At 36.6% G+C, this 24585-nt stretch overlaps 2 protein-coding genes across 4 annotated transcripts in view; one reads left to right on the forward strand and one right to left on the reverse strand.

The window, feature by feature from the left end:
- dpysl3 (dihydropyrimidinase like 3) overlaps positions 1-13822 on the forward strand; it is a 43762-nt gene extending 29940 nt beyond the window's left edge. Inside the window, exons 9-14 of one of the 2 annotated variants that reach the window (XM_067375254.1) lie at positions 614-770; positions 2580-2721; positions 2967-3137; positions 8238-8417; positions 9700-9856; positions 11666-13822. In XM_067375254.1, coding sequence (XP_067231355.1) covers positions 614-770; positions 2580-2721; positions 2967-3137; positions 8238-8417; positions 9700-9856; positions 11666-11751 — 893 coding nt within the window. In that variant the 3' untranslated portion in view covers positions 11752-13822. The remainder of the gene's footprint in view (positions 1-613; positions 771-2579; positions 2722-2966; positions 3138-8237; positions 8418-9699; positions 9857-11665) is intronic. The other variant, XM_067375253.1, reaches the window with a different exon arrangement.
- Positions 13823-13859: 37 nt separating this feature from the next.
- The window catches only part of stk32a (serine/threonine kinase 32A), a 70644-nt gene continuing 59918 nt past the window's right edge, over positions 13860-24585 (reverse strand). For both annotated transcript variants that reach the window (XM_067375255.1, XM_067375257.1), the window contains 2 exons: positions 19689-19753; positions 13860-16276 (listed from right to left, as the gene is read on the reverse strand). In XM_067375255.1, the coding sequence (XP_067231356.1) occupies positions 16165-16276; positions 19689-19753 (177 nt within the window). In that variant the 3' untranslated portion in view covers positions 13860-16164. The remainder of the gene's footprint in view (positions 16277-19688; positions 19754-24585) is intronic.

Consider the following 24585-nt stretch of genomic DNA (forward strand, 5'->3'; position numbering starts at 1 on the left):
CAAAGTTCTCAGATGTGCTTTATTAGTGGTGTTTGCTGTGAGAAGAATCACTGTTAAAGTTGCTCATACATAGAGTGAGTAGAGCTTTGTTCAAATGCCTAAACTTATGTAACTCATCCCACATCGTTTGTGCTCAAATGAGAGATATGCTTTTACTCTTCTACATCTGAATGACTTTTGGCTTGTGGACACAAAAAAACGAAACAAGCATTTGCATTAAAGGAGCGTCCCAAGCCATATCTAGAGAGCAGAAGATCATGGAGACATGGAGGTGGGCTCTTTTGGACGTCCTAGTAACCACCAATCTACAAACACAATATTGACAAACTCATCTGCCATTCGCATGGATGGAAAGCTGCATCCAGCGGGCCTCAACTCTTCTGTAGCAGTGTTTTCCAGATGTCCCTGCAGTAATAGACATTTAAGCCTGGGTAGCTGTTGTTTAATGGGCTGCTTATGTGTTTATTTTCCACTTAAACTTTACTGCTGAGCAGATGCGTTCAGTTGACAAGACACTGTATTCTTGCCAGTAGGAATCCTTGTAGGTCGACTTTCTCATGTCCTTGAAACTTGAAATGAGCTAGATAATGAGATAAAAGCTGCTTATTTCTAGGTAACGTGGTGTTTGGGGAGCCAATCACTGCCAGTTTGGGAACTGATGGGACTCATTATTGGAGCAAGAACTGGGCTAAAGCTGCCTCTTTTGTGACGTCTCCACCCCTCAGTCCAGACCCAACCACTCCAGACTACCTGAACACCCTGTTGGCCAGGTGAATATGAGTATATCCTAAATATATATTAAGTTATTTTGGGATATAGTTCTGTCAGTTAACTGGTGGCTTTGTTAATCTAAACCATGAGTGTCCAATCGTGCTCCTGGAGCACCACTGTCCTGCAGAGTTCAGCTCCAACCCCAATTAAACACAGCTAATCAAGCTCTTACTAGGCATACTAGAAACTTCCAGACAGGTGTGTTGAGTGAAACCTGAGCTAAACTCTGCAGGACAGTGACCCTCCAGGACCGAGTTTGGACACCCCTGATCTAAAGTATAAAACAATTGACTAAAGTCTGATTTTAAGTATGAAAGTCAGTATATTTGATATATGATGGACTATGATGGACTGGACATCGATCCAAGGTGTTTCCCTGCCTATGGCCAGAGATACTGGGAGAAATTTGTATGTATTAATCATTGAATAATGCACAATTTGTTCAAAACTGCTGGTATTAGGAACAGTAATACTCTATGTTAGGGTGACCATATGTGCCATTTTCCCAGGACACGTCCTGTCCAGGATTTCTAAGTTGCATAAAATGTAGTTTTGGATTTGTTTTCATATTTGCGGAAGGTAATGATTAAAAAAATATTTTACCAATAGCGTGCATTATACATAATCGACCAATCGTGGCTTGCGAGAAGGCTGGATCTACAGAGAACGGTCAAAGCGTTGCAAATACGACAACATTTTAATGCATTGCATGAAGACTGTCAATAAGAACAGTGGCTTGCACAGACCTGCGTTTAGAAATCGCGTTCAGGGGGCACATCGATACGACCACTTTAGGGCGCGAGCCATTTTAGGCAATTTAGAAATCCTGGACCGGACGCGTCCTGGGAAAATGGCACATATGGTCACCCTACTCTATGTGATAAAACAAAATAGTCCTTTCCATCCAGTCGCACGGACCCCAACAATCTAACTTCTGCTGGTCAAACTATATGGGTCATTTGAGGCAAAATACCATCAATTTCATATATTATAAATGCTATCAAGTTCATATATACTTGGCACTAATAATTACTAAAACTGAATTTGTTGTTGCTCACATTTTTACTTTAAAGTTGCTTTGAAGCCATTGCAAATTAATTTAACTTTCCTTAAAAAATAAGTAAGTAAACTTTAGCATACTTTTAAAAAGAGTATTTGTTACACTTAAGTGCGAACAGAATGTAATGGTTTCGGACACTTAATTTCGTGTTATTCACAATTGAATTAAAATGTAATTATAGTTTAAATTTAAATTAATTGCAATTAACTTTCGACCCACTTAAGTAGGACTTAAGAACATCTATATGTAATTTCATAATTACTTAATGTCTTTTAAATACGGTTAAAGTGTGCTGGCGAATGTACTGTCATCCATTTATGGACTAAAACTAAAATATATCTACATTTAAAATATATATAAATTTTAGATCAAATAACACACTACAGTTACAATTATAATCAAGTACTCTACATGTGCTTTAGTGTGTTAGTCAACACATCAAAATAAGTGTACTTCTTTAAAGCATGACAAAAGATGATTAAAACAATGTATTTTTTTTTATTGTAAAACATTTAAAAAAAGCAAACAAGATCAAAAGTGTACTTAAAGCATCATGAAATTGTACTCTCTTAAGTGGCCTTTTCTGTTATTAATATTATTTTATCTTATTAAAAGTTTAAATTTGAAGTAAACCACAAGTGCAAATTCAGTGCACTTATTTTCCACAGTGGTTGACATGAATTAAATTTGTTGTTTTTGTCTGAACCACATGAAGTCTAGTCACTGAAGTATTGTGTCTGTCTGTCAGTGGTGATCTGTCGGTGACAGGTAGTGCTCACTGCACATTCACCGTGGCTCAGAAGGCCATAGGGAAGGATGACTTCACTCAGATCCCTGAAGGAGTGAACGGAGTAGAGGAGAGGATGTCCGTCATCTGGGACAAGGCTGTGGTGAGGATCATAGAGTAGATTCAGTTGCAGTTTCTATTTGGATGTGCAGCATTTAAAGCCATTGTAAAATGCTGATATCTGTGACTGCACATCACTTTATTCTACCCATATATGTTTATGCAATACATTAAATAATTATTTCATGATTGCATTTGAAAATCTTGTACATTACATCCTGTTAAGACTTTGAAATTAAAGAAGCATTGCATTTCATTCTCAGTTGTGTTTGTTATTCCTTTACTCAGGTCACTGGTAAAATGGATGAGAACATGTTTGTCGCTGTGACAAGCACCAATGCCGCCAAGATCCTGAACCTGTATCCACGCAAGGGCCGAATAGCCGTGGGCTCCGACAGCGATCTGGTTATCTGGGACACGGACGCCATCCGGACCATCACTGCTAAAACACATCATTCTGTAGGTGCACTTTACAAAATCCCAGCTGTAAAACGCACTATATGCTCACATTTCAAAGGAAAAGTCTAAACATAGAGAAAGAACTGAATTGGCTGGCTTTCACTGACGTTCCACTTCCTCTGAGCAGAAATATATGATTCTAACTAATCTAACTAAACTGTTTATCTATACAGGAACCCTGTATGCGTTTCCTCATAAATAAAACCGCTGGATAGAAACAGGCCATGAAAATAGGAGATATCTGACAATCAGTTGAGCTTTTCCTGGCTTGGAATTCCTTTTTTTCCCTTATTCCTCATGTCTCAGAAGACATTTATTAGGAATTTATTTATGGAAGCTTATTTCCACCACGGAATAAAACAATTTAAAAGATAAATGCGACTTTTTAATCTCACAATTCATACTTTATAAGTTGCAATTGTGAGTTTATAACTTGCAATAACAAGAAAAAAGTCAGAATTGTGAGATAAGTCACAATTTTTTTATTCATTGGCGGAAATAAGCTTCCATATTTATTGCTACAGGCAAATTGCAAGCTTCACTCTTAATATTGTACATATCTAGGTTTAGGGATAGAAACTGACCACTAACCCACAGTTTTGTCCTACAGACATAAATTATATCTCAAATCATGCAGCTTTTTGAATTTTATTATTACTTTTCTAATCAATTGCATATTACTATTTTATTAATCAATTTACAAATTATTTTTTTTTGCATGGTTGATAATAAAACACATTTAAAAAGCCTGCAGATTTATACTGACTTATAGTTACACTCTTAAAAAAAATTGGCTTAGATGATTCCATAAAGAACCTTTAACATTCATAGAACCTTTACGTTCTTTATAATGGAAAAAGTTCTTTAGAATTTTAGAATGTTCTTCACAATTTAAAAAAAAGAAGAACTAGTCACTTTTAAGAACTAATCACTTAAACGGTTCTCTGGGGAACCAAAAATGCTTCTTCTATTGAATCACTGTGAAAACTCCCTTTTGGAACCTTTATTTTTAAGAGTGTAATTGGATGTTATTTAAAATTAAATGAAAATGCATTATAGTTTAAATTTGTCGAACTTAAGAGTACTTTTTTGACCCACTGAAGTAGGACTAGTGCATCTTTATATTAGATTTCATAATGACATTTATTGTCTTTGAAATATATTTGCATTTATATTTACAAGTTTGTAATGATGAAGTTGCAATTTAGTACATTAAGATTAGTTTAACTTTAAACGTAATATCAAATAACACATTATAGTTAAAAATTGTCAGGCAAAATCAGCCATCTTGGACTCCTTTAGTCTGGGATATTCTTTGTTTTTCTGTCTGCCACTGTCTCGTTCATGGTCGAATGATCTGCATATACTCCACTCTGTCATCTTTATACAGAAGGTACACCGTATAAAGATTGTTGTTTCCTCCTTAGTGTTCTGTTGCCTTGTTGTTAAAGGTGCAGTGTGTAAATTTTCGCACAGTGTATGTAGGTAGAAATGGCTCATTCTGTGAACGGTTCATTATGTAAGGTCTTTATACACCACTTAAAGGATAAGTCCACTTTTGAATAAACTTTTCCTGATAGTTTACTCACCCCCATGTCATCCAAGATGTCCATGTCTTTCTTTCTTCAGTGGAAAAGAAATTAAAGTTTTTGATGAAAACATTCCAGGATTTTTCTCCTTATAGTGGACTTCAATGGGCACCAAACAGTTGAAGGTCAAAATTAGTTTCACTGCAGCTTCAAATTGTTCAACACGATCCCAGATGAGAAATAAGAGTCTTATCTAGAGAAACCATTACTCATTTTCTGAAAAAAAAAATTAAAATTATATAAGTTTTAACCTTAAATGCTCATCTTGAACTAGCTCTCTTCTTCTTCTTCTCTATTTGAATTCCAGCAGTGTAGACGCTGCTAAAGTATTACTGCCCTCCACAGGTCAAAGTTTGAACTAATTTTTATATGCAATATGCTAGTTCAATAGTATATAACAATTAGTTCAAACTTTGGCCTGTGGAGGGCAGTATTGCGCTTAGCAGCGTCTACACTGCTGGAATTCTAATAGAGGAGAAGAAGAAGAGAGCTAGTTCAAGATGAGCATTTAAGGTTAAAACTTCATTTCATTTTAATTTTTTTTTCAGAAAATGAGTAATGGTTTCTCTAGATAAGACTCTTATTTCTCATCTGGGATCGTGTTGAACAATTTGAAGCTGCACTGAAACTAATTTTGACCTTCAACTGTTTGGTGCCCATTGAAGTCCACTATAAGGAGAAAAATCCTGGAATGTTTTCATCAAAAACTTTAATTTCTTTTCCACTGAAGAAAGAAAGACATCTTGGATGACATGGGGGTGAGTAAACTATCAGGAAAAGTTTATTTAAAAGTGAACTAATCCTTTAAAACATAGTTATGTATATTATATTGCATTCCTGTCAGTAGATCCTCCTAAATATTACACACTAAACCTTTAAATGAAACGGCACAGCTGAAAATGTTGCCATCTAGTGGAGCTACAAATTAGTGCAGTCAATTCCAGGCCCTGTAAGCCACATCTATCAAACTGTCCTGCAGAGTTTAGCTTCAGAACACCTGTCTAGAAGTGTCTAGTAATCTAAAAGACTTTGATTAGTTGGTTCAGATGTGTTTAATTAGGGTTGGAGCTAAACTCTTCTGGACAGTGGCCCTCCAGGAACTGAATTTGACACCACTGCTGTAAGCGAACAGTCCTGTTGATGGAATTTGCAAGACAGCTGAAGCATACTTTCCTCTTTAGTGTGACATGTTCATCAACGTTCATTGTAATAAATCTTAGCACCTCAGACCAAATTCTGTTGGGTCACAGTCCTGAAGTAGAATCTGCAGTGAGCAGACCTCGTTCATTCCTCTTTCACCAGGCCATGACAGCCATTCTTTCTTTATCCTCGTCCATTACAGTACCAACATCAGCACAAGAGCATAAAACGACTGACTGAAGAGCTACAATCAGATTTTGGATTCGGGTGAGATGGGAACTGGAATTTCCTGAGCAGACACTACACTATATATGTAGATGGTTTGAAAACCAGCAGTGCCCAAGGGGAAAGATTCAGCAGAACTCAAGTTGTTGCCAGAATGACATCACGTTTTCATTTCCTTTCAGCCTCCTCTCCAGAGACCATTACATATCCAAACAGCATTGGCTGCAATTGCTCTCAACAGTGCTGGACAAAATGGCTGATGTTTATTGATTGTTTGCTCTGTGGCTCTGTATCCTTGGTTCCCATGCTCTGTGAAGTTACCTAAAACATGACTTCATCACCTGCCCGAAAGTCTTGCGTTTGTGTTATTCTGCTATTATTGTGTAATGTCATTCTTGGCAGAAGTTGCGTGCGTGTCATTTCCTGCTTTTGCACACAAAGAATGGACGATTGCCAAACGCAAAGACCTTGGATCATGGCAGGACATCACAACATGTACAGTGTCCACTGGAGAACAAGGAATCAGAAAACTAAAAAGAAGTGACATGTTGATTAGAGGTAACAAAAAACAAGAGGCTGAGAGTGTGAGAAAAAGACAAGGAAAAAGAGATGGATGTTTTTTGCCATTCCTGTATCCAGCTGTTTGGCGAAGAGGCGGAGAATGAGAAAGAGAGTGAACGAAGGACAGGAGGCCAGAGTCGTACACATGATCTTGATTATATCTCAACGTTTCTCTTTGCAGAAGCTCAAACTCAAAACGGCTGTTTGTGTCGCTGTGGACGTGCAGGAGGTGAAGTTGTAAAGCACAGCTGTAAAACTTTTTTATTCATCAAATAATCCTGAAAAAAATGTATCACAGATGTATCCATAAAAGTATTAGTAAGTCAACATTGATAATAATAATGAATGTTTTATGAGGAGCAAATCAGCCTATTAGAATGATTTCTGAAGGATCATGTGACACTGAAGACTGGAGTAATTCAGCTTCGATCACAGAAATAAATTATATTTTACAATATATTCACTTAGAAAACAGTTCTTTTAAATTGTAAAAATATTTCATAATATTAGTGGTTTTACTGTAGTTGCAGAAGAAACTTCTTTCAAAAACAAACAATCAAAATAAAGTGTAACGGCACTTTATTTTACAGCCCTGTTCCGCATTTATATACTATGTACTTATTATTGCAATTACAATAACTGGGTTATAACTAGGTGCTAACCCTGAACCTTCCCATAAACCTAACCTTAACCCATGTAGTTACCTTATATTACAGTATTTTCTTGTGTAAGTACACCAGTAAGTACACATACTGTAAAATAAAGTGTAACATATGTATTATATGTAATAAAAGTCTCCAGAATGTGTGTGTGAAGTTTCAGCTCAAAATCCCCCACAGATCATTTATTATATCTTGTCAAATTTGCCCCTATTTGGGTGTGAGCAAAAACACGCCGTTTTTGTGTGTGTCCCTTTAAATGCAAATGAGCTGCTGCTCCCCGCCCCCTTTCCAGAAGAGGGCGGGGCTTTAACCGCTCAACTACAACAAAGCTGGAGAATCTCACGCAGCCAAAATGAGGAAAGTGTTCAGCCTTACATTGTTCAAACCGGAGTCGACACTGATGGAGAGACTCAGGAAGAAGTTACAACTTTTAGACGTTTCTGAATGGTTAGTGGATAAATTGATGTAGTTGCTGTGGAGTTGATTCAACTCATCCACTAGCATGTGCCGTCATGTTCATCTTTTGTGTTGAATTGACCATGGTTTGTGAAGCAGTCCGGCGTAAAATGACGGCATGACAACAACACTCTACTACAACAACTCTTCCTCTTCTCTAAAGCAGCCCAACATGGCCCCGCCCCCTTTGTTGTGTGTTCTCAGGGGCGGGGTTTATGTAAATTTTAGAATTAGTGATGTCACCAACCCAGGAAGAAGCTTGTTGTAGTCCCTACCAGTCGTTTGTTGTAGTTCTTAAAAAGCGATTTCTGTAAATGAAAATATCTCCTTTGCATTGAACTTTGAGTGTCGTAACTTTGCAGATGTTGTTTATGATCAAACAGCAACATTACACACTAACTAAAGTTAAAAAAGTCAAATCATAATTTAAATGACCTTCTCAGCAAGATGTTCTTGTGTTCTTCTAGGCAGCGGAGTATAACGTGTTTGAGGGCATGGAGCTGAGAGGTGCGCCCATGCTGGTCGTCTGCCAGGGGAAGATCGTTCTGGAGGACGGGAATCTGCACGCCACCTCTGGCACTGGGCGCTTTATTCCCTGCTCCCCGTTTCCTGACTTCGCTTACAAACGTGTCAAAGCCAGGAAGCAGGTACATAGTACAAGTCCCCGATGACCCTGGACACACATGTGACATGAGTTCATCTGTATTTACAGTGTGCAGCACTGTATTGAATTTGATTCCCTTATTTCTTCTGCAGTTTATCATCATTTCCTATAGGACCGGCAAACCTAGTTGTTAATGTCTTTTTATGGTTTTAAAAAGGAACGATACCTGTGATTCTGTAAAGAGTTTAAACTGTTCATGAAAAAAGCAGACAGAAGGAAGCTGAAGGTCATGTCAAAGTGATCACATGGTTCAAAATGAAAATGCAACACTTAAAGGGATAATTCAGCCAAAAGTTACATTCTACTAAATATAAGTAGTTTTGCAACTACATGTCAACTAACTATTATTGTTAGGTTAGGGTTCATTTTAGTAGAATAAGTTGACATGTAGTTGCAAAGTTACTTATAGTTAGTAGAATGTCTAAAGTGGACCATTGAAATAAAGTGTTACCAGATTCTGTCATCTTTCTCTCACCCTCATATTGTTCAAACCCATAAGACTTTGGTTTACCTTTGAAATACAATATATAAAGAAGATATTTTAATTAAATTTCTGTCCATCCATTAAAAGTCCCTTCAACCAAAACCTTCAAGCTTCAAAAGGTCATAAAGACGTTGTCAACGTCAATATGGACTGAGAGGGTTAATTCAAGTCTTCTGAAGAGACACTATATGATAGATTTAATTTGATCAACACACATACATAGAGCTCATCAAATATGGTGAACTGATGCTCATGCTTGTTTGAGCATTTCTATCATTATAAATTCCATAACAAATATCTTTATTTGTGTTTTAAAGATGATTAAAAGTCATATGGGAATTTTAATGAATTTTTATTTCAGGTGGACTATCGCTTTAATGAAAACTGCCTTGCCTTGGAAATCTTGAAGATATATTTAAATCTTTGAACTCTTTGTTTTTTTTTTTCCCCTCTTCCCAGCATTTTTTTCCCCCAGTGTCAGTTTTAAGCCAGCAAAAACTTAAAAATATCTTGCTTGCATTGTAGAAATACAGTTGATAGTGCAACATGATTAACCTTCTCAACAATCTGTCAGCAAAATCTGGAACCAATTTCCAAGAGAACATGAAATTTACAATTTACGTGAACACGCAGTTCCCAAAAACAGCCCACAGGAGGATAGATGCATCTGGGGAATGTATTTGCCAACACCCAAACTTGTCTTTCTCTCTGTTTCTCTATAAACTGTGTGCTGCACAATCCTGTACAAAACTGAAGTGTTTTGTTCCTGTTTCTCTCATAGATGGCTACACTGAAGGCGGTCCCCAGGGGCATGTATGACGGCCCCGTGTCCGAATTTTCACCCATGTCCAGGGGAGGCACACCTTCTGCCTCCGCCCGTACCTCACCCACCAAAGTCCCTGTGAGGAACCTCCATCAGTCTGGATTCACGCTATCAGGTAACCCTCTTGTGTTCATTCAACAGTGCAGACTTCTTATTGGCATAATTACTGAAGTTTATTTGTCATGCATTTCTGGTGGATAGTGGGATTAAACAGATGCACAACCCATAAAAAGTGTAAATATATGCAATGACATGTGCTAGTTAAGGGGTCATTGACTCTATACATTTATTCAGAAATACACAAAAATGCAGTTCATACATACAGTGACTGGAATACACCTCTTCTGTGATGAACATGGTTTATTTTCAGAATTCAAATTAATTTTGACATCTTTTGAAGCATAAAGTAGAGCATGTCAAGGTGGTACAGATGCCTTGATATCATAATGATTAACTATGGAAGCTTGTTTTTGCCATGGAATAAAACAATTTAAAAGATAATTGCGACTTTTTAGCTCACAATTCTGACGTTTTCTCAGAATTTTGAGATATAAACTCGCAATTAGGAATTACAATGTCAGAATTGCGAGATATAAACCAATTGCGAAATTGTTGAGATAAAAAGTCTCAATTAACTTTTTTATTTTTTATTCGATGGCGGAAACAAGCAAGTTTATATCTCACAATTCTGACTTTTTTTGTCATAATTCTGACTTTGCGAGATATAAACTCACAATTTTACATTTTTTAATTTATAATGTCAGAATTGTGGGATATAGTCACAATTATCTTTTTGTATTTTTTGTTCAGTGATTTTTTTTATTTTTTATTTGAATTTATACTTCGCAATTCTGACGTTTTTCCACAATTGCAAGTTTATATCTCACAATTCCGGCTTCTTTTCTCAGAATTGCATGAAATAAACTCGCAGTTGCGTGTTATAAAGTCAGAGTTGCGAGATATAAACAAAGTCAGAAAAAAAGTCAGAATTGCAAAATAAAAAGTCGCAATTAAAATAAGTTTTTGTTTTTTATTCAATGATGGAAACAAGCTCCCATTTAATTTTTTTTTTTTTTAAGTAACAATATAGTTTAAATAGTAATAGCTAGCTATACTGACCACAGAAATTATTGTGGATTTTATCCATTTTTCTTCTTCTTCTTTTTACTACATAACAGAAAATATTATGCATAGTTTAAAAAGACATTACGATAAACTTTGAGGTCTTTTTAAAGTTCTCTTTAATTTTAGTAAGAACACTAAATAAATGTTGACTAACAAAATGTTTTTAGTTTTATCTTAGCTAATTTAGCTTTTGTTTGTAAAACCCCAATAAGTTATTATATTGACCTACATTTGACAAACATCTCGTCTTATGTCATAAAGGAAATATATTGATTAATTATGGTATGGTCAGAATTTGAGATTTGAATCAAACCATGAATGTTACTATTTGAATATTACTGTATTTAAATTTGTATTTTTTGTGTAAAGGAGGTACACTGAAACTGTCTATTTCCTACTCAGAATCTTTTATATTTTTAAGCATATCAATTCCAAATTGAATGTATGGCACATAAAAAGAAAAGTCCGTTGTCCAAGCATTGCTCACACAGAGGTCACTTTCAAACCAAATCAAACCAATCAGCTGTTGGTCGACATCATTTCTGCCCTCGGATTTCTAGATTTCGCCTGTGATCTCACCTTTATTGTGATCAGTGTTCAAATAGTATACTGCTTTAGGATTAACAATAAATAGTTATCACTAGTTACTTTGCACACACTTTCAGATCTGCCTCTAAAAAATCTCAGCGAATGATCAGCTGTTAACCTTTTCCTGAAACGTTCTGACCCGAGCCAATGTAAAGAACCATGACCTCATTTAAACCTCTCTCTGTCTCTGTCTCTGTCTGTCTCGTCATAGGTCCTGAAGAAGCCCCCATCAGACCAGCTGGAAGACGTGTCGTTGTGCCCCCTGGTGGCCGCTCCAATATCACCTCCCTTAGTTAAATATAAAGAGCATGTAAGAGGGACCACCAGGATAAATTTAACCATGTAGAAGTAAGGTGATTAGTCAGGAAATGAAACAAAAGAAACGTAAAACACTGAACTCATGCCTTACCCTTCATGATTTACTCCTGCTGAGTGACAGAAGATCAGTAGTCCACCTCTGAGGAAAGCAAAGCCCGACCAAATGTTAGGGCATTTAGTGTAGCGTTTTGTTCGTTTAGATGTGTTTTAGATAAACTGAACTAGAAAACATTAGAATTACCGTGAAACCGACTTTGTTTGAATGGTCTGCGATGTTTAGAAAAGGAAGCAGTTACCTCTCGAGAACCGGCGTTTGCGTTCAGTAGAGGAAGGACTACTGCCATGCATTTCATAGGGCTTTATCTGTACTCCCTCATAAGCTTTATTTGCGTATATCAGCTAGTTAACGTTACTTTGTAAATGAAGTTGAAGTGTTGAGTTCGTATCGCGAGCATTTCGTTTTTTTTAAGTATAATAAAGTCGAATGAATGTTAAGGAAAAACATGCAATGATATACTGGTGTAGAATATTACATTTGCATTTTGCTTAAACACCGATTCGCATACTGTACTGCTTTCATTATCCGTTACCCGTCATACGAAGGAATAGTTGAACTTCAATCTGACACATTGAATCTCAGTAAAGGAAAATAAAGGTTAAATCGATTTCATGTAAAAATGCGTCAAATCTGTTTGAAAGCCTGCAGGGGAAAGATATTCATATTTTTTTGCATTTCAGTTTTGTTGAATATTCAGTCGACTACAATTGCAGCTCAAACGTCAGTTATTGAAGGATGACTAACAGGTGCTACAATGTCTTTTCTTAAATCACAGGAAATATTGGAATACGTTTTTGAAATCGAAATCTTTCATGTCACTTTGGAAGAGGTTTAGTATGAGTTACATGTCCCAAATAACAATGGCATAAAGTGATTCGCTGAATGATGCGGAAAAGGTTGTTTATTATTTTTTATTATTTAGATTTGATTGTATTTTTCCCCCTTTTTTAACAGCTGGGTCAAAGTGATGGAGAAATGAAAGTGTGATGTGCAAAATTTGTTCCTCAATAAACAGAAGTTACAACTGACTGCCTGGATATGATTTATCACATATCGATCACCTCACAGTTCAAGGAAATCAAAACTAGTCTAAAACATACACACAGACATAAAACATTTCTAAAGCCCTGGGTATACTTCATTTTTTCCGCGTACGTGCACAGTCGAACGCACAGCCTTTTAAAGTACACTTCACTTTACTCGTACACATATGCAAGCGTTCGACGCATGCACAGTTTTGATCGATCATGCTTGTACAAATGAGAGTACTTTCTAACCTCTCATCTATAAAGGCCTCCGTTGTCGCTGTAGCTTGCATGCGTTCCGTTGTAGTGACAAATTGGGTCCCCCCTGAAATCTGGTCTCCTTTAGGACCCCAAGCGATCCATTGGTTCAGATTGCTTTTAATAGGTAGAGCACCTGATTACAATTCCTACAAAATCATGTTATGATAAATACTGTTATAATGGCCATTTATGTCTGTATTAACTAGAATAGCATACAGATAAGCGATTAGCCTGATAGCTCAGTTTATACACACATTTGCACTTACCCTACATCATCTTTTATGTAATTGTGTCAAATTAAGTGTTAAATGTCCAAATATTTAAGTTATAAATAAAACAAATGATTGATGTTCAATTATTCACTTAATATGCATATTATTAGGCTATTTATTAATTAACAGTTAATCAAGAGTTCAACTGGTTTTGTTATGCACTAATGTGTGTTCGCTAGCATTATATATATAGTAAGCTATGCGTATTTTACATGAATGTCATTCGTATAAGGTTTTTAAAAGTGTAAAAAATCCTAATGGAAATATAATTAATTTTATTAAGTGTTAACAAAGAGATCATGTGGTTTTTATAATCAATTAACACTGCTTTTGTCATTTTTTACAATATGGACAAAATTTATCACCAAAAAAGTAATTCGGTTTAACCAAAATTTCAGTTTTACTGAATGAGACTTTTTGTTATACCGAATGACGGTATTTTCAAACAGTCCTAACAGGCTGATATCTAGCTAGCTAACAAAAGGACAATCAAACATTTTATATTTAGTACAAGTTCATGTTTTATAGTGGTTGCACCGAATGACCTGATGTTTCGGGACATGCGTATGAACAATTTAAAACATGATTTTTTCAAATAGTTAAGACAGAGTTAGTTACTTTGCTTCATGACCATGTGGTCTGAATGATGTCACATCCTGTCACATGATACTGACCACATGACTTGATCCAAAATGATCCCTTTATATCGGTTACTCCAAATGACATCAGTGAAATGAATTTTTCCGGACATTCTTTGTCATAACCAAGCAACGACTTCTACACATAATTTTAATATCTTTTTGCACTATGTTGATATATGATGTTATAAATTCATGTCAGAATAAAAAATATATTTTTTACATTTTAAGATATTTTAATCAATGAATGATTAGCGTTGCACACCTGTAGGTGATAGATAGGTGCGTAGTTGTTTTTTCAAGATATTTTAATCACAAATGAAATGGCTGTATTGGCCTTTGGACGGTTAAACCGAATGACATTTTGACACTTCAAACTCTTTTAAAATGCCTTTATATGTAGCAACATATAATTAAAACCTTTTGGATTCAATAAAAGTGATTTAGTTGTACTACCTTACATACTTTGGATTTCATATCTTTGCTGTTTTTTTTACTATTAAGGCCTTTGGACAAAAAAATTACCTTGTGGACAATTTAATTACTGCCAAAAAAAATAAATGCGCATGCGCGACCTGCCGGTTACAAAAATCCAGACCCCCGCGTACGCGTAAAAATTCAAGTATACTTTGGGCTTAACACTACGTTTATCATGTGAAGAAATGAAATCAAGTTTTGTTATTAACAATTACATGGGCAATATGACAATCCCCAATGACACTGTACAGTAGAGATTAGCTGGATGCGAATGAGGGAAAATTCTCAATTTTCTTTGTGCCCGCATGATGGGTGTTTTATACAGTCCACTGGACAGAAATTGCTTTCTAACTTCAGACCAAGGGTAAAATAGCTGATATATGCTGTGACAATATCATTTGATTAAATTGTTCTCTCTGGATTTATTAAGTGGTAAGAAATAAATGGTTCTGTTCTATGTGCTATAAAGGTCTCAAGTGTAGTTAGCAGTGCATTCCAAACTGATGGGCTGTTTTGTAAATCTGTACATAAACTCAGTCCACAGTGTCCACATTTTAATTTATATAATCAGTGGGAAAAGCATAAGACATCAATGTAAACAATAAAACCCTCTAAATTCGATTATAATAATAACAATAACAATAGAAACAAACAGCCCTTAAAATTAAACTGGAAGCAATAATATTTCTCGTTAATTATTGTCATTGTTGTTCAACATTAGGGTAGTTTGTCTGTTATATTTAATATTCACCTGGCCACTAGATGGCGATTTTGGTTCATCATGGGCAACAGGAAGATTTTAAATTAGTAAAGATATTTTGTAAATTTCCAATGAATTTTAAAAAGGACCTGCACTGTAAAAAAAACCTTCAATGAAAATGTGCTGTATTTCTGTTATAAATCTAAAACTTGTTTTATAAATGAGCCTGAAACAACCTTGAGTGAATAAGCTATGCAAACCTTAGTCAGACGTGTCAGATGATGCTATTAAATTGTTTTATTACCATTTTATCTTTTCAAGTGTGGTCAATATCTTATTCAGCAGCACAATGGGATCCAGCAATGAATCTCCAAAAACGCTTAAGATCCAGAAAGGCCAAAAAATTTTCTCAGTGGCATAAATGACAGTATTTTGCAGCTCTGCAAGACCGACGTTTACATGGATTGAATTCATCACATACGCATAATGAGGTGAAATAAATATCGTTCGCATTCTGTTCTCTGCATTTGTACGTTACCTAGAGCAGCTTTGTAAATCATGGCGAATGGCTCGAGTCTGATCACTCACTGAATCAGACAGCAGAAATCTTTATGTGCCTCCAAACGCATTAGGGAAGTCCATTAAACTAGTAAGGCACACATTTCACGGCCAGGTGCAGAGAACATCATCATTCAGTTATTTATTTTTTTTTTATTGTTTTTTTGTAGTATTCAGTTGTTTATGTCAGTAAGTCAACTGTAAACCACCGTACGCCGTCAGTTTTTGAATGAATGCAGAGCATGAGAGTCACACTAGCTTGATGAATCCATTCGGAAAGTGTGATATTCCAGTCCCCGAAGTATGGATTTTCTCATGCATTTTCTGGGGTTTTTCGGTGGAAACTGCAGTGGGGCGTCTGGAGTGAAATAAGAAAGCTATGGCATGTCCTTCCGGCCAGATGTTAACTTGATAAACAGTGCTGAACGTTGTTGTTCTGTCCATCTTGAATGGCTTTGTTAGTCTCTTCTGCATTGAGGTTGTTGGTCTCAGCATCTGCTTTGGTTTTCCGCAACCTCCAAAACAAAGAAAGGATAACAAATCCATGACTAGATGAAGTTTCACACAGTGTTAAATCTGAAAATGTGCAGTTGTTACTATAAGGCTTAAAGGTTATTAAAAGCCATTAAAGTGAACTAAAACCATGAAAAAAATGTTAGTTGAAATAAAATAAACATTAACTAGAAAAAAAAAAAAAAATATATATATATATATATATTAGCATGCTGGTATACAGCCATATGGCACGGCTACGAGTGTGATATTGCTTTTATACAACAGTTCAACTGCACAAGTGCGTAAACAACAAAGTGTCTTGTGCAGAACTACTTCCTTCCAGCAGAGATTCAATCTCAAGTTGACAGTTTAACAGTCGAGTTCAAGCCTCCGTTACTAATTCTACAATGTCACGTTAGAGCTAGTAACAAAGGAACGCTGAGTCGCTTTCATTGAAGCTCATTGTATTATGTAGAGTATTATGGTATTATGTGAGAGAGAGATCGACTAAATGAGTGTATTACCTGCATCTGATATAGCATTCATTCTTCAGGTCGATGTACATTATATATTAAATCTTTGTCTTTATCCTTTTAAAAGTTAAAGGGATTTCCCATGACAGCGCTCAAACAACTTCCTTTTTTACAACCAGTTGCGCCACCTAATGGCGTAATAATATAATTTTTAACCGAAGTCCATATCACAATCTCTAACTGGACCCTTTCTCAATATGAAATACAGCATATTATTTATGTAAAATAATATTTATTGAACAATAATTGTTAAATTAGCAACAATAGCTTTTATAAAAGACAATAGGAAATAAACAAGCAAACAATTCAGTCATACATACAAAAGCAGCACCTGGAGCTCAAATCAAATTGTAAAATAGGTGATATGTTTATATATTTGAGGTCTAAATAACTATATTCTCACCTAAAAACTCTTAAAACTACATTCTGTGACACAACAACAGTAGTATTTGTAAAAAAAAAATATGGTGGATTTGCCCGACAGTCGCCACAAGAGGAGTGATACAAACGTGAAATGTTTCCAGTGCTGATACTGGGGCAATATCGTGTGTACAGTGTTCATATTAGGACTTTCTCACACCTCGGTCATAAAACGAAAAGGAGTCATGCCTCAGACTAAAAGGCTTCAGTCATCGGACAAAACGGCATCGCGCCTCAGACTGAATGGCTTCAGGTCTCAGGAAAAACAGCGTCAGGTCTCGTACAATTAGGCATCGATTTAAACAGCCTCAGACCAAAAGGCATCAAACTCAAAGGCATCAGACGAAACTTACTTAGAAAGAAGCGAATTGCCCCGCCTCAATGTGATGTCACGTGCACGCAGTTTTCTGTTAAATGTTACGGTCACTAACCTGTATAAAACTTATCCCACTGAGATTATATTGTAAATTTGTATTATTCTTTAGTTTTATTTGCATGTAGGCTATAAAAAGTTAGCAAAATAACACACTGCAACTAGCTTGCATTGCAAACTATCGTGAACACATACGAAAATTAACCATGGTTAAAAGTGTGTTAACTATGATTTTTTGATTCATAGGCTATCAATAATTTTACTACAAATACCTTAAACTATAGTATAGAACCATGGTTAATTTGTGGTTACCATGGTTAACTACAATAACCATTTTGTTTTATTTGAAGTAAACACATGGTTCATTTTTATAAGAGAGGTAAAAACATATATTAGGAACTATTTGAATGTGTTGTTTTAAGTAGGCTACAGCTGCTTCGTGTACAGCGGTTACCAAGGAAACGGCTTTATTTCTGCTGTTCCAGCGCCACCTACTGTCAGAGAGTCGATTAGGCAAGGCAAAGCAATTTTATCTATTTAGCACATTTCACACACAATTCAAAGTGCTTTACATAAAAAGGAAACAAATACATAAAAATAAAAATGGAATGCATAAAAAATAACAATAAAAACAGAATACCTCTATCTTGTTGGAAGAGTCACATTTACATTTTCATTCAGCCCGTTTTTCTGCAGACCAATGTGAAAATCGGCATGTTCTTTTCTGTTCTTTTCTTTTCTTATTCGCCAAGGGATTACATAAATAGCCTACATGAATACCATCAACAGATAGATTCTACATAATTAACATGCATGAATACCCCTTACATTAATTTGGGAATAGTAACTGTAAAGAAAAAGACAACTGAAGGATGACATCTGATGGGATAAAAGCCAATAGAAAGTTAGGCTATACAAAAAAAAAAAAAGAAAAGATGCCTTTTAGTCTGAGTCCGTTTCATCCGATGCCTTTTCGTCTGAAGCCTTTTGGTCTGAGGCTGTTTAGTTCGATGCCTAATTGTACGAGACCTGACACCTGACGTCGTTTTTCCTGAGACCTGAAGCCTTTCAGTCTGAGGCGCGATGCCGTTTTGTCCGATGACTGAAGCCTTTTAGTCTGAGGCATGACTCCTTTTCGTTGTATGACCGAGGTGTGAGGAAGTCCTAATATGAACACCGTACATGTGGCTGGAAAAGGCTCTCAGCCAACCAGATTTGAGAACCAGAATGAACTGTTGCATAAAAAACAATAACTAATAAAAATAAGAATGCAAATGACTTAAACCCAATAATCTTCAACTAACTTGGGTCGAGTTTAATCTAGTAAACAGGCTGCTTGGCTAGATTATTTTTACATGTATATACTGCCATTACAATGTAATAATAATAATAAAAAAATCATATTTCTGGTCTTTACTGATAATTGCAACTTATGGGATTCAAGATAACATTGTGCAAAACCTCATTTGGCCTACACTGTAAAAAGAAATACGCTCTATTCATTAAAATTGTGGTAACAGATTACAAGCAATATTATCAATTAAATTCAACATATAAGAATTGAGTTAGAATTAATCAAATTAATTCTTTAAAAGTCAACCATTTAAACTTAGCAAACACCATTACAAAAACCACTAACTGACATAAAAAGCAAAAAGTCAAACTGCCCAAATAAAAGAAACACTGATCACCATAATGACGACCAAATATTTTCAATTAAATCAACATCAACATCTAAACCTCTGTTAATTCTTGTGTTTCTCTTTCCTTCAGTGATTCTGCTTGTTATTATCAGGTGTCTTCAACGTTGGCAATAAAAAATAAAAAAAGTTCTTAATTAATCTTTGACGTCCGAAGTCTGACAAAATTTAGATATAGCATATTACTTTTTACAGTGTAGGGTGTTTCAAAACTCTTGCATTCATAACAAGTACTGCTCAGTTAAAACTTCATTTTGTAATTTTACTAAAGCACATTCTCAACATAATGAAGATAATACATATACAGGGACTGATGGATGAAACTGAATATATTATTGTTAAAATGTAAAAAAAAACAAAAAAAAAACAAGTGACACGCCCCTTCTGATTTACAAAGTTTTCTTACTTTTCCCTGTTGAAGACGATGAAATCTCTTTGGACAGTCTCTAATCGCTGTTGGATTTGCCCATTCTGTACAATCAAAAGAAAAGAATGAGTTAATGTTAATATTACAAAGTGAATGAATCTGGAAATAAGCAGGGCTGTATTCATCATAGACCATGAGGGTAACAAGACCCCCTGAATAATCGGATATGCCCAAACTGTCCCCCGATATTTGATATTCTTGATTCTGCTCTGCTGCACTTCATTACGCACTGCTCTGTTTGATGTTGGGATGACAAAATGTCTAACAAGAAAATTTTTTAGGCTGGTCTTCCTCAGCGGTCTAACAGTGCTCATCGATGTCAAAATGAATGAGATGTCCAATCAGATCAATGAAGCTTACTCTTCACAGAAACTGAGCACAAATTCCAACATTACTTTTCTGTGTCAAATTTCAAAATTTCCAATTAAAATAGCCTATATCATTTACATAACTGATGTGATGTAATTCATAATTGAATGTGAGAGACAAGAAACTTTAAGAGAGGGACATAGTCATTCTAGAGAGCTTTGGATTGGACAAATAATTTAATAAGCCCCTAAATGACAGATGATGTGATCAACATTTACAGGCTGTTTTTCTTTTTTCTTGAGAAAAAAAACTGCAGGATTTTGCTAAAGGTTAAAGTTTGTCATTTTAAAAGAGTACCTCAAATCTAACAGACATGGACTAAATGCCACTAAAGTGTGGGGTCTTTCTCACAGTCTACTATTTTGTGTTGTTTAGTCAGGTCAGAGCAGTCATCTCAGTAGCATTAAGTCCAGACAATGAGTTTGCCCTACTGCACTGAGCTGTCGCTGACTACAGGTGCTAAAACAGCAGGGTGTCAGGAAGACTACACAGAACAGCAGAAAGAGAATTCACACTGACAACACTTGTGACAATGTGATGATAAAGCAACCAAGTCATGCATTTCACTTTCGCTTTTGTCACGAGGTACAGCCATGTGAAATGGCATATATTTCATGAAAAGGTTTGATTACAAAGACCTCTATGCAAAAGTACACAAGAATTCAGCATTTTCAATGGATTTTATTGGACTTTTTCACATTCTCAAATAATGAATGAACAATTTTGGCTCTGCCATTCCTCACTGTCCTCCAAACTGCACTTATACTTTACCCTGTACACTGTAAAAAATATGATCAATAAGTCATGACAACATGTTTTTCCATTACTTTAACTCATCAAAATAATTTAACTTCACTTTTTTAAGTTATACAAGAGTCAACTAGGCAAGGTTTTAAAAAAGGAGATAAAATGACTCGTACAACCAAAATTTAAAGGCACGGTATGTAAGTTTTGCCACTAGAGGTTGCTTATTCAAAACAATAACAAAAGTGTAGTTTGATGACACCTTGAATTAGCATGGAATCATGGTAGTTGTCTTCGTTTCCACAGCAATCCGACGGATGGATGAAATACTGAACTAAAGTTTTGTTAACATTACTGTGGTATGAATCAGTGCGGGCCGAGAGCCGTGGGAGCGGAACAAGGCTGGTACAGTGAATATTAATGAGAGACACCTGCGCGACACACCGGTCTCGAGTCCCATGAAGGAGCTTCTGAGCTTTTATTATGCTTATATGCCACTGCCGCTCATTTCGTTTGGTTGTTTATGATTAAAATTATGTTTAACATTTGCTGGTTCCCGCCTCCTCCTTCCCTAAACTTGGACTTTGTTACAGTTACATTTGATCACTTAAAATCACATTATTTTATTTCATTCTAATGAAACAGCTACAAGAGCTGAATACATACAGATCACTTGATTTGACTAATTAAATCTGGGGCGTAACACAGCGCTGTTTTACTTGGTCAAAAAAAAAAATCATACTAAAATACATCTACTTGTTGCACACTGCAGTATCTAGATCGATATTAGAATATCATAGTAATAAAAGATGGATGACTTGTGTTGCTAAACAGCATGCAATTAATTTTAAACTATATTGTATGGGAGAGTAAATGCTGTATTACTGTTAATACAAATAAAGCTCTTTCTGATTTTGCGACGTTAAACACTTGACAAAATAGCATTGTCCCCGAGGCATGGTACAAACATGGTACTTGTGGTAAATCAAGAAAATAAGAGTTTCCGACAATAGAACTAAAGGTGCTGAGCTATATAACAATGATTAGTTTTCTATCGATAAAGGATTCCAAAGAGTTGCTCACCTGTCTAATAAAACCACGGTTCCATGCTACAGAAGTAAAACCGGAAATCGAGGTTAACGCGGATATGATGTCACTGACAGACGACACAATGACAAGAGACGTTACACTGGTTAAAATTGCAGATTTAAGTTTTTAAGTTGATTTAGGAGTGATATTTTACACTGTAAAATGATACTTTTATGGGCAAGAAAACCAATTTCTTGTCAAATTTGAATGACATCCTTTTTTATAGAATTTTCAAAAGCTATGGGCAGTTACACAGTTCATTATTAATGTTAGCTTGTCCAGCAGTAGTAACAATGACTATGACCAATGAGTTTACCTGACTATGCCTACATAATGCCCTTGGTCCTTTCACTAAGAATCTCATCTGAAGCTTACAAAATGGCCAGTTCCAATCTGACTGGCAGGTGCTGCACAAATGTTTGCATTGAGTTTTTTATTAGTTCGTGGGAAAAAACAAAGTTCTGTATACAATATACCATGTCGATACATTGAACGCTGTTCAGGATGAAATAATCAGTGCAGCTGACAAAACAGGTCTGGAAAGAGTTTAAGCATTTAGGAGCATGTGGTTCTCAACTAGGTGGCCAGGACCCAGTAGGGTTCTCATTTCCAAGAGGGTAGCAAATGTCACGGTAGGCCAAGGATGATGAACAAAGGATCTCAACTTCAGCAGTCTTTATTTAATTAAACATAACAACACTTTGGAAATCAACAGGAGAGCCACTAAGCAAACTAACCTTCACACAGACAAGGACTGACAAAACTGAACTGATGGAGGAGCCAGAGTGGAGCCAGGAGTTGACCGACTGAGGTGGAGACCCAGGAGGAGCCGAGGAGACAAAGACCCAGTGTGACAACGCTGGACTGGAGGGCTAAGGTGGAGCTGCGGGTTTGCAGGAACGATGTGGAACCGGGGCTCGGCATACCGGGGCAGGGCCAGTAGGAGTGAGAATGAAGGAGGAGCCAGAGGGATAGGGGAGACCAGTAGATCCGAAGGGGTTTTAAGGATGAGGTGTAGCCAGAGGCCTGGAAGTCCTTGACCAACCAGGGTGACGTCTGACCAAGGTGGAGCCGGAGGCATGAGGGAGCCCATGACGAAATTGAAGGAACCAGAAGGGGAAGAAGGTCCAGGGAAGCGATCAGGAGTAGGGACTCCATAAGGGTGGACAGGACCGGCGGAGAAAGAGATTGTGGCGACCAGGGTGGGCGAGAGCCGTGAGTGAACGGCGCGAGTCTCTCACAGAGGAGCTCCGGGAGCATAAAAGGAGGAGCGATGACCGTGAAGGACAAGAGAGGACCAGGCCTGGACTTTATTTTATGTTTTATTATGTTTGTGTGGCCGGCAGACGTCCACGAGGGTCTGCCGGCATTACTTTCGTTTTGTTTTTTGTTTATTTTGGTATTAAAGTTTTGTTGAATGTTTGCCAGTTCCGGCCTCCTCCTTCCCGTATATACGAACTGTGTTACAGAGATACATCAGGTGTTGGAGCATGGGTGGGATCCCATTCCAGGCAGTCGAACTGCATCAAAAATTCCACTGCGGCAGATATGGGTGCTACTGGCTCGGGCTCCGGGACAAGTGTGTCTGCTGACTCTAGCTCTGCTCTTGTGATGGGCGCTAGCTCTGGGTCTTCAGTGGGCTCTTTCTCTATGTCCATGGTGGGCATGGCAAGGGGCTGGATGGACTCTGGTTCTGGGACTGTGGTGAGTGTGGGTGAGGACATCAACAATGGGTAAGCAAACTCCAAGCGGAGGGGGATGGCTTCTTTCCATGTAATATTCCCTATCTCTAGTAAATCCAAAGACCCATAATAGTATACTCCCAAAAAAGGACTTGTGGGTCCTTTGAATATTGTCTTGAATGGTCCAAAAAATTGGTTTTGGTTGGGAACCATTGATTTAGAGCAACTAAAGTAGATATCAATGAGCAGAACTTTGTATTTTGCTTTCTGATTTATTTCTGCAAAATATTCTGTATTTGTGTTTTGGATGGCCAGAAATGCTGATCACAAAATCCTGAAGAAAATGGTTTTCTTTACAACCCTTGATGGAGCTATTTTATTATTTCAAATGATTACTTGGACAAAACATGCCCCTAAAAATCACATAAAAACAAAACTCTGGTTGCACATTGAGATCTTTTTTTATCTAAAGGGATGGTTCTTGGCTCGAATAAGCCACAATCTGGGCCAGACTTCAAGCCGATAGTTAAACGTTGGTCTACAAGAGACATGAATTGAGCATTAGAGGGCCATTAATGTACCCTACATAACATAAACTGTGAAATAAGTATTGCAAAGCAAAAAGACAAGAGCTGTAACTCATGCCTCTATAAATGTGTGTAGTCATGACTTTGAGTGTCATTAAACATCAGTAGGTGTCGAGTGTTTAGTGCTTACTCCAGAAACCCCAGCCATGCAACTCCACGATTCAAACAGGCAAGCACAGGGATTTCCTTGAGTAAGCGTGACTGATGCTTAGTATGCTACAATCGAAGAGAGGGCTTGTTCATACTCCATCCAATAAAAAGAGCTCTTTGAAATTCTCTCACTAGCTGCTTCTAAACACACAGAGTGTTGGTGATACTCAAAGGATGTTCACAGCAAAAACAGTGTCATTATTTACTCAGCAAACATCTATTCATTGTGTGTGTGTATATATATATATATATATA

This window comes from Chanodichthys erythropterus, chromosome 22, assembly GCF_024489055.1.
Source record: "Chanodichthys erythropterus isolate Z2021 chromosome 22, ASM2448905v1, whole genome shotgun sequence".
NCBI classification, from domain to species: domain Eukaryota; kingdom Metazoa; phylum Chordata; class Actinopteri; order Cypriniformes; family Xenocyprididae; genus Chanodichthys; species Chanodichthys erythropterus.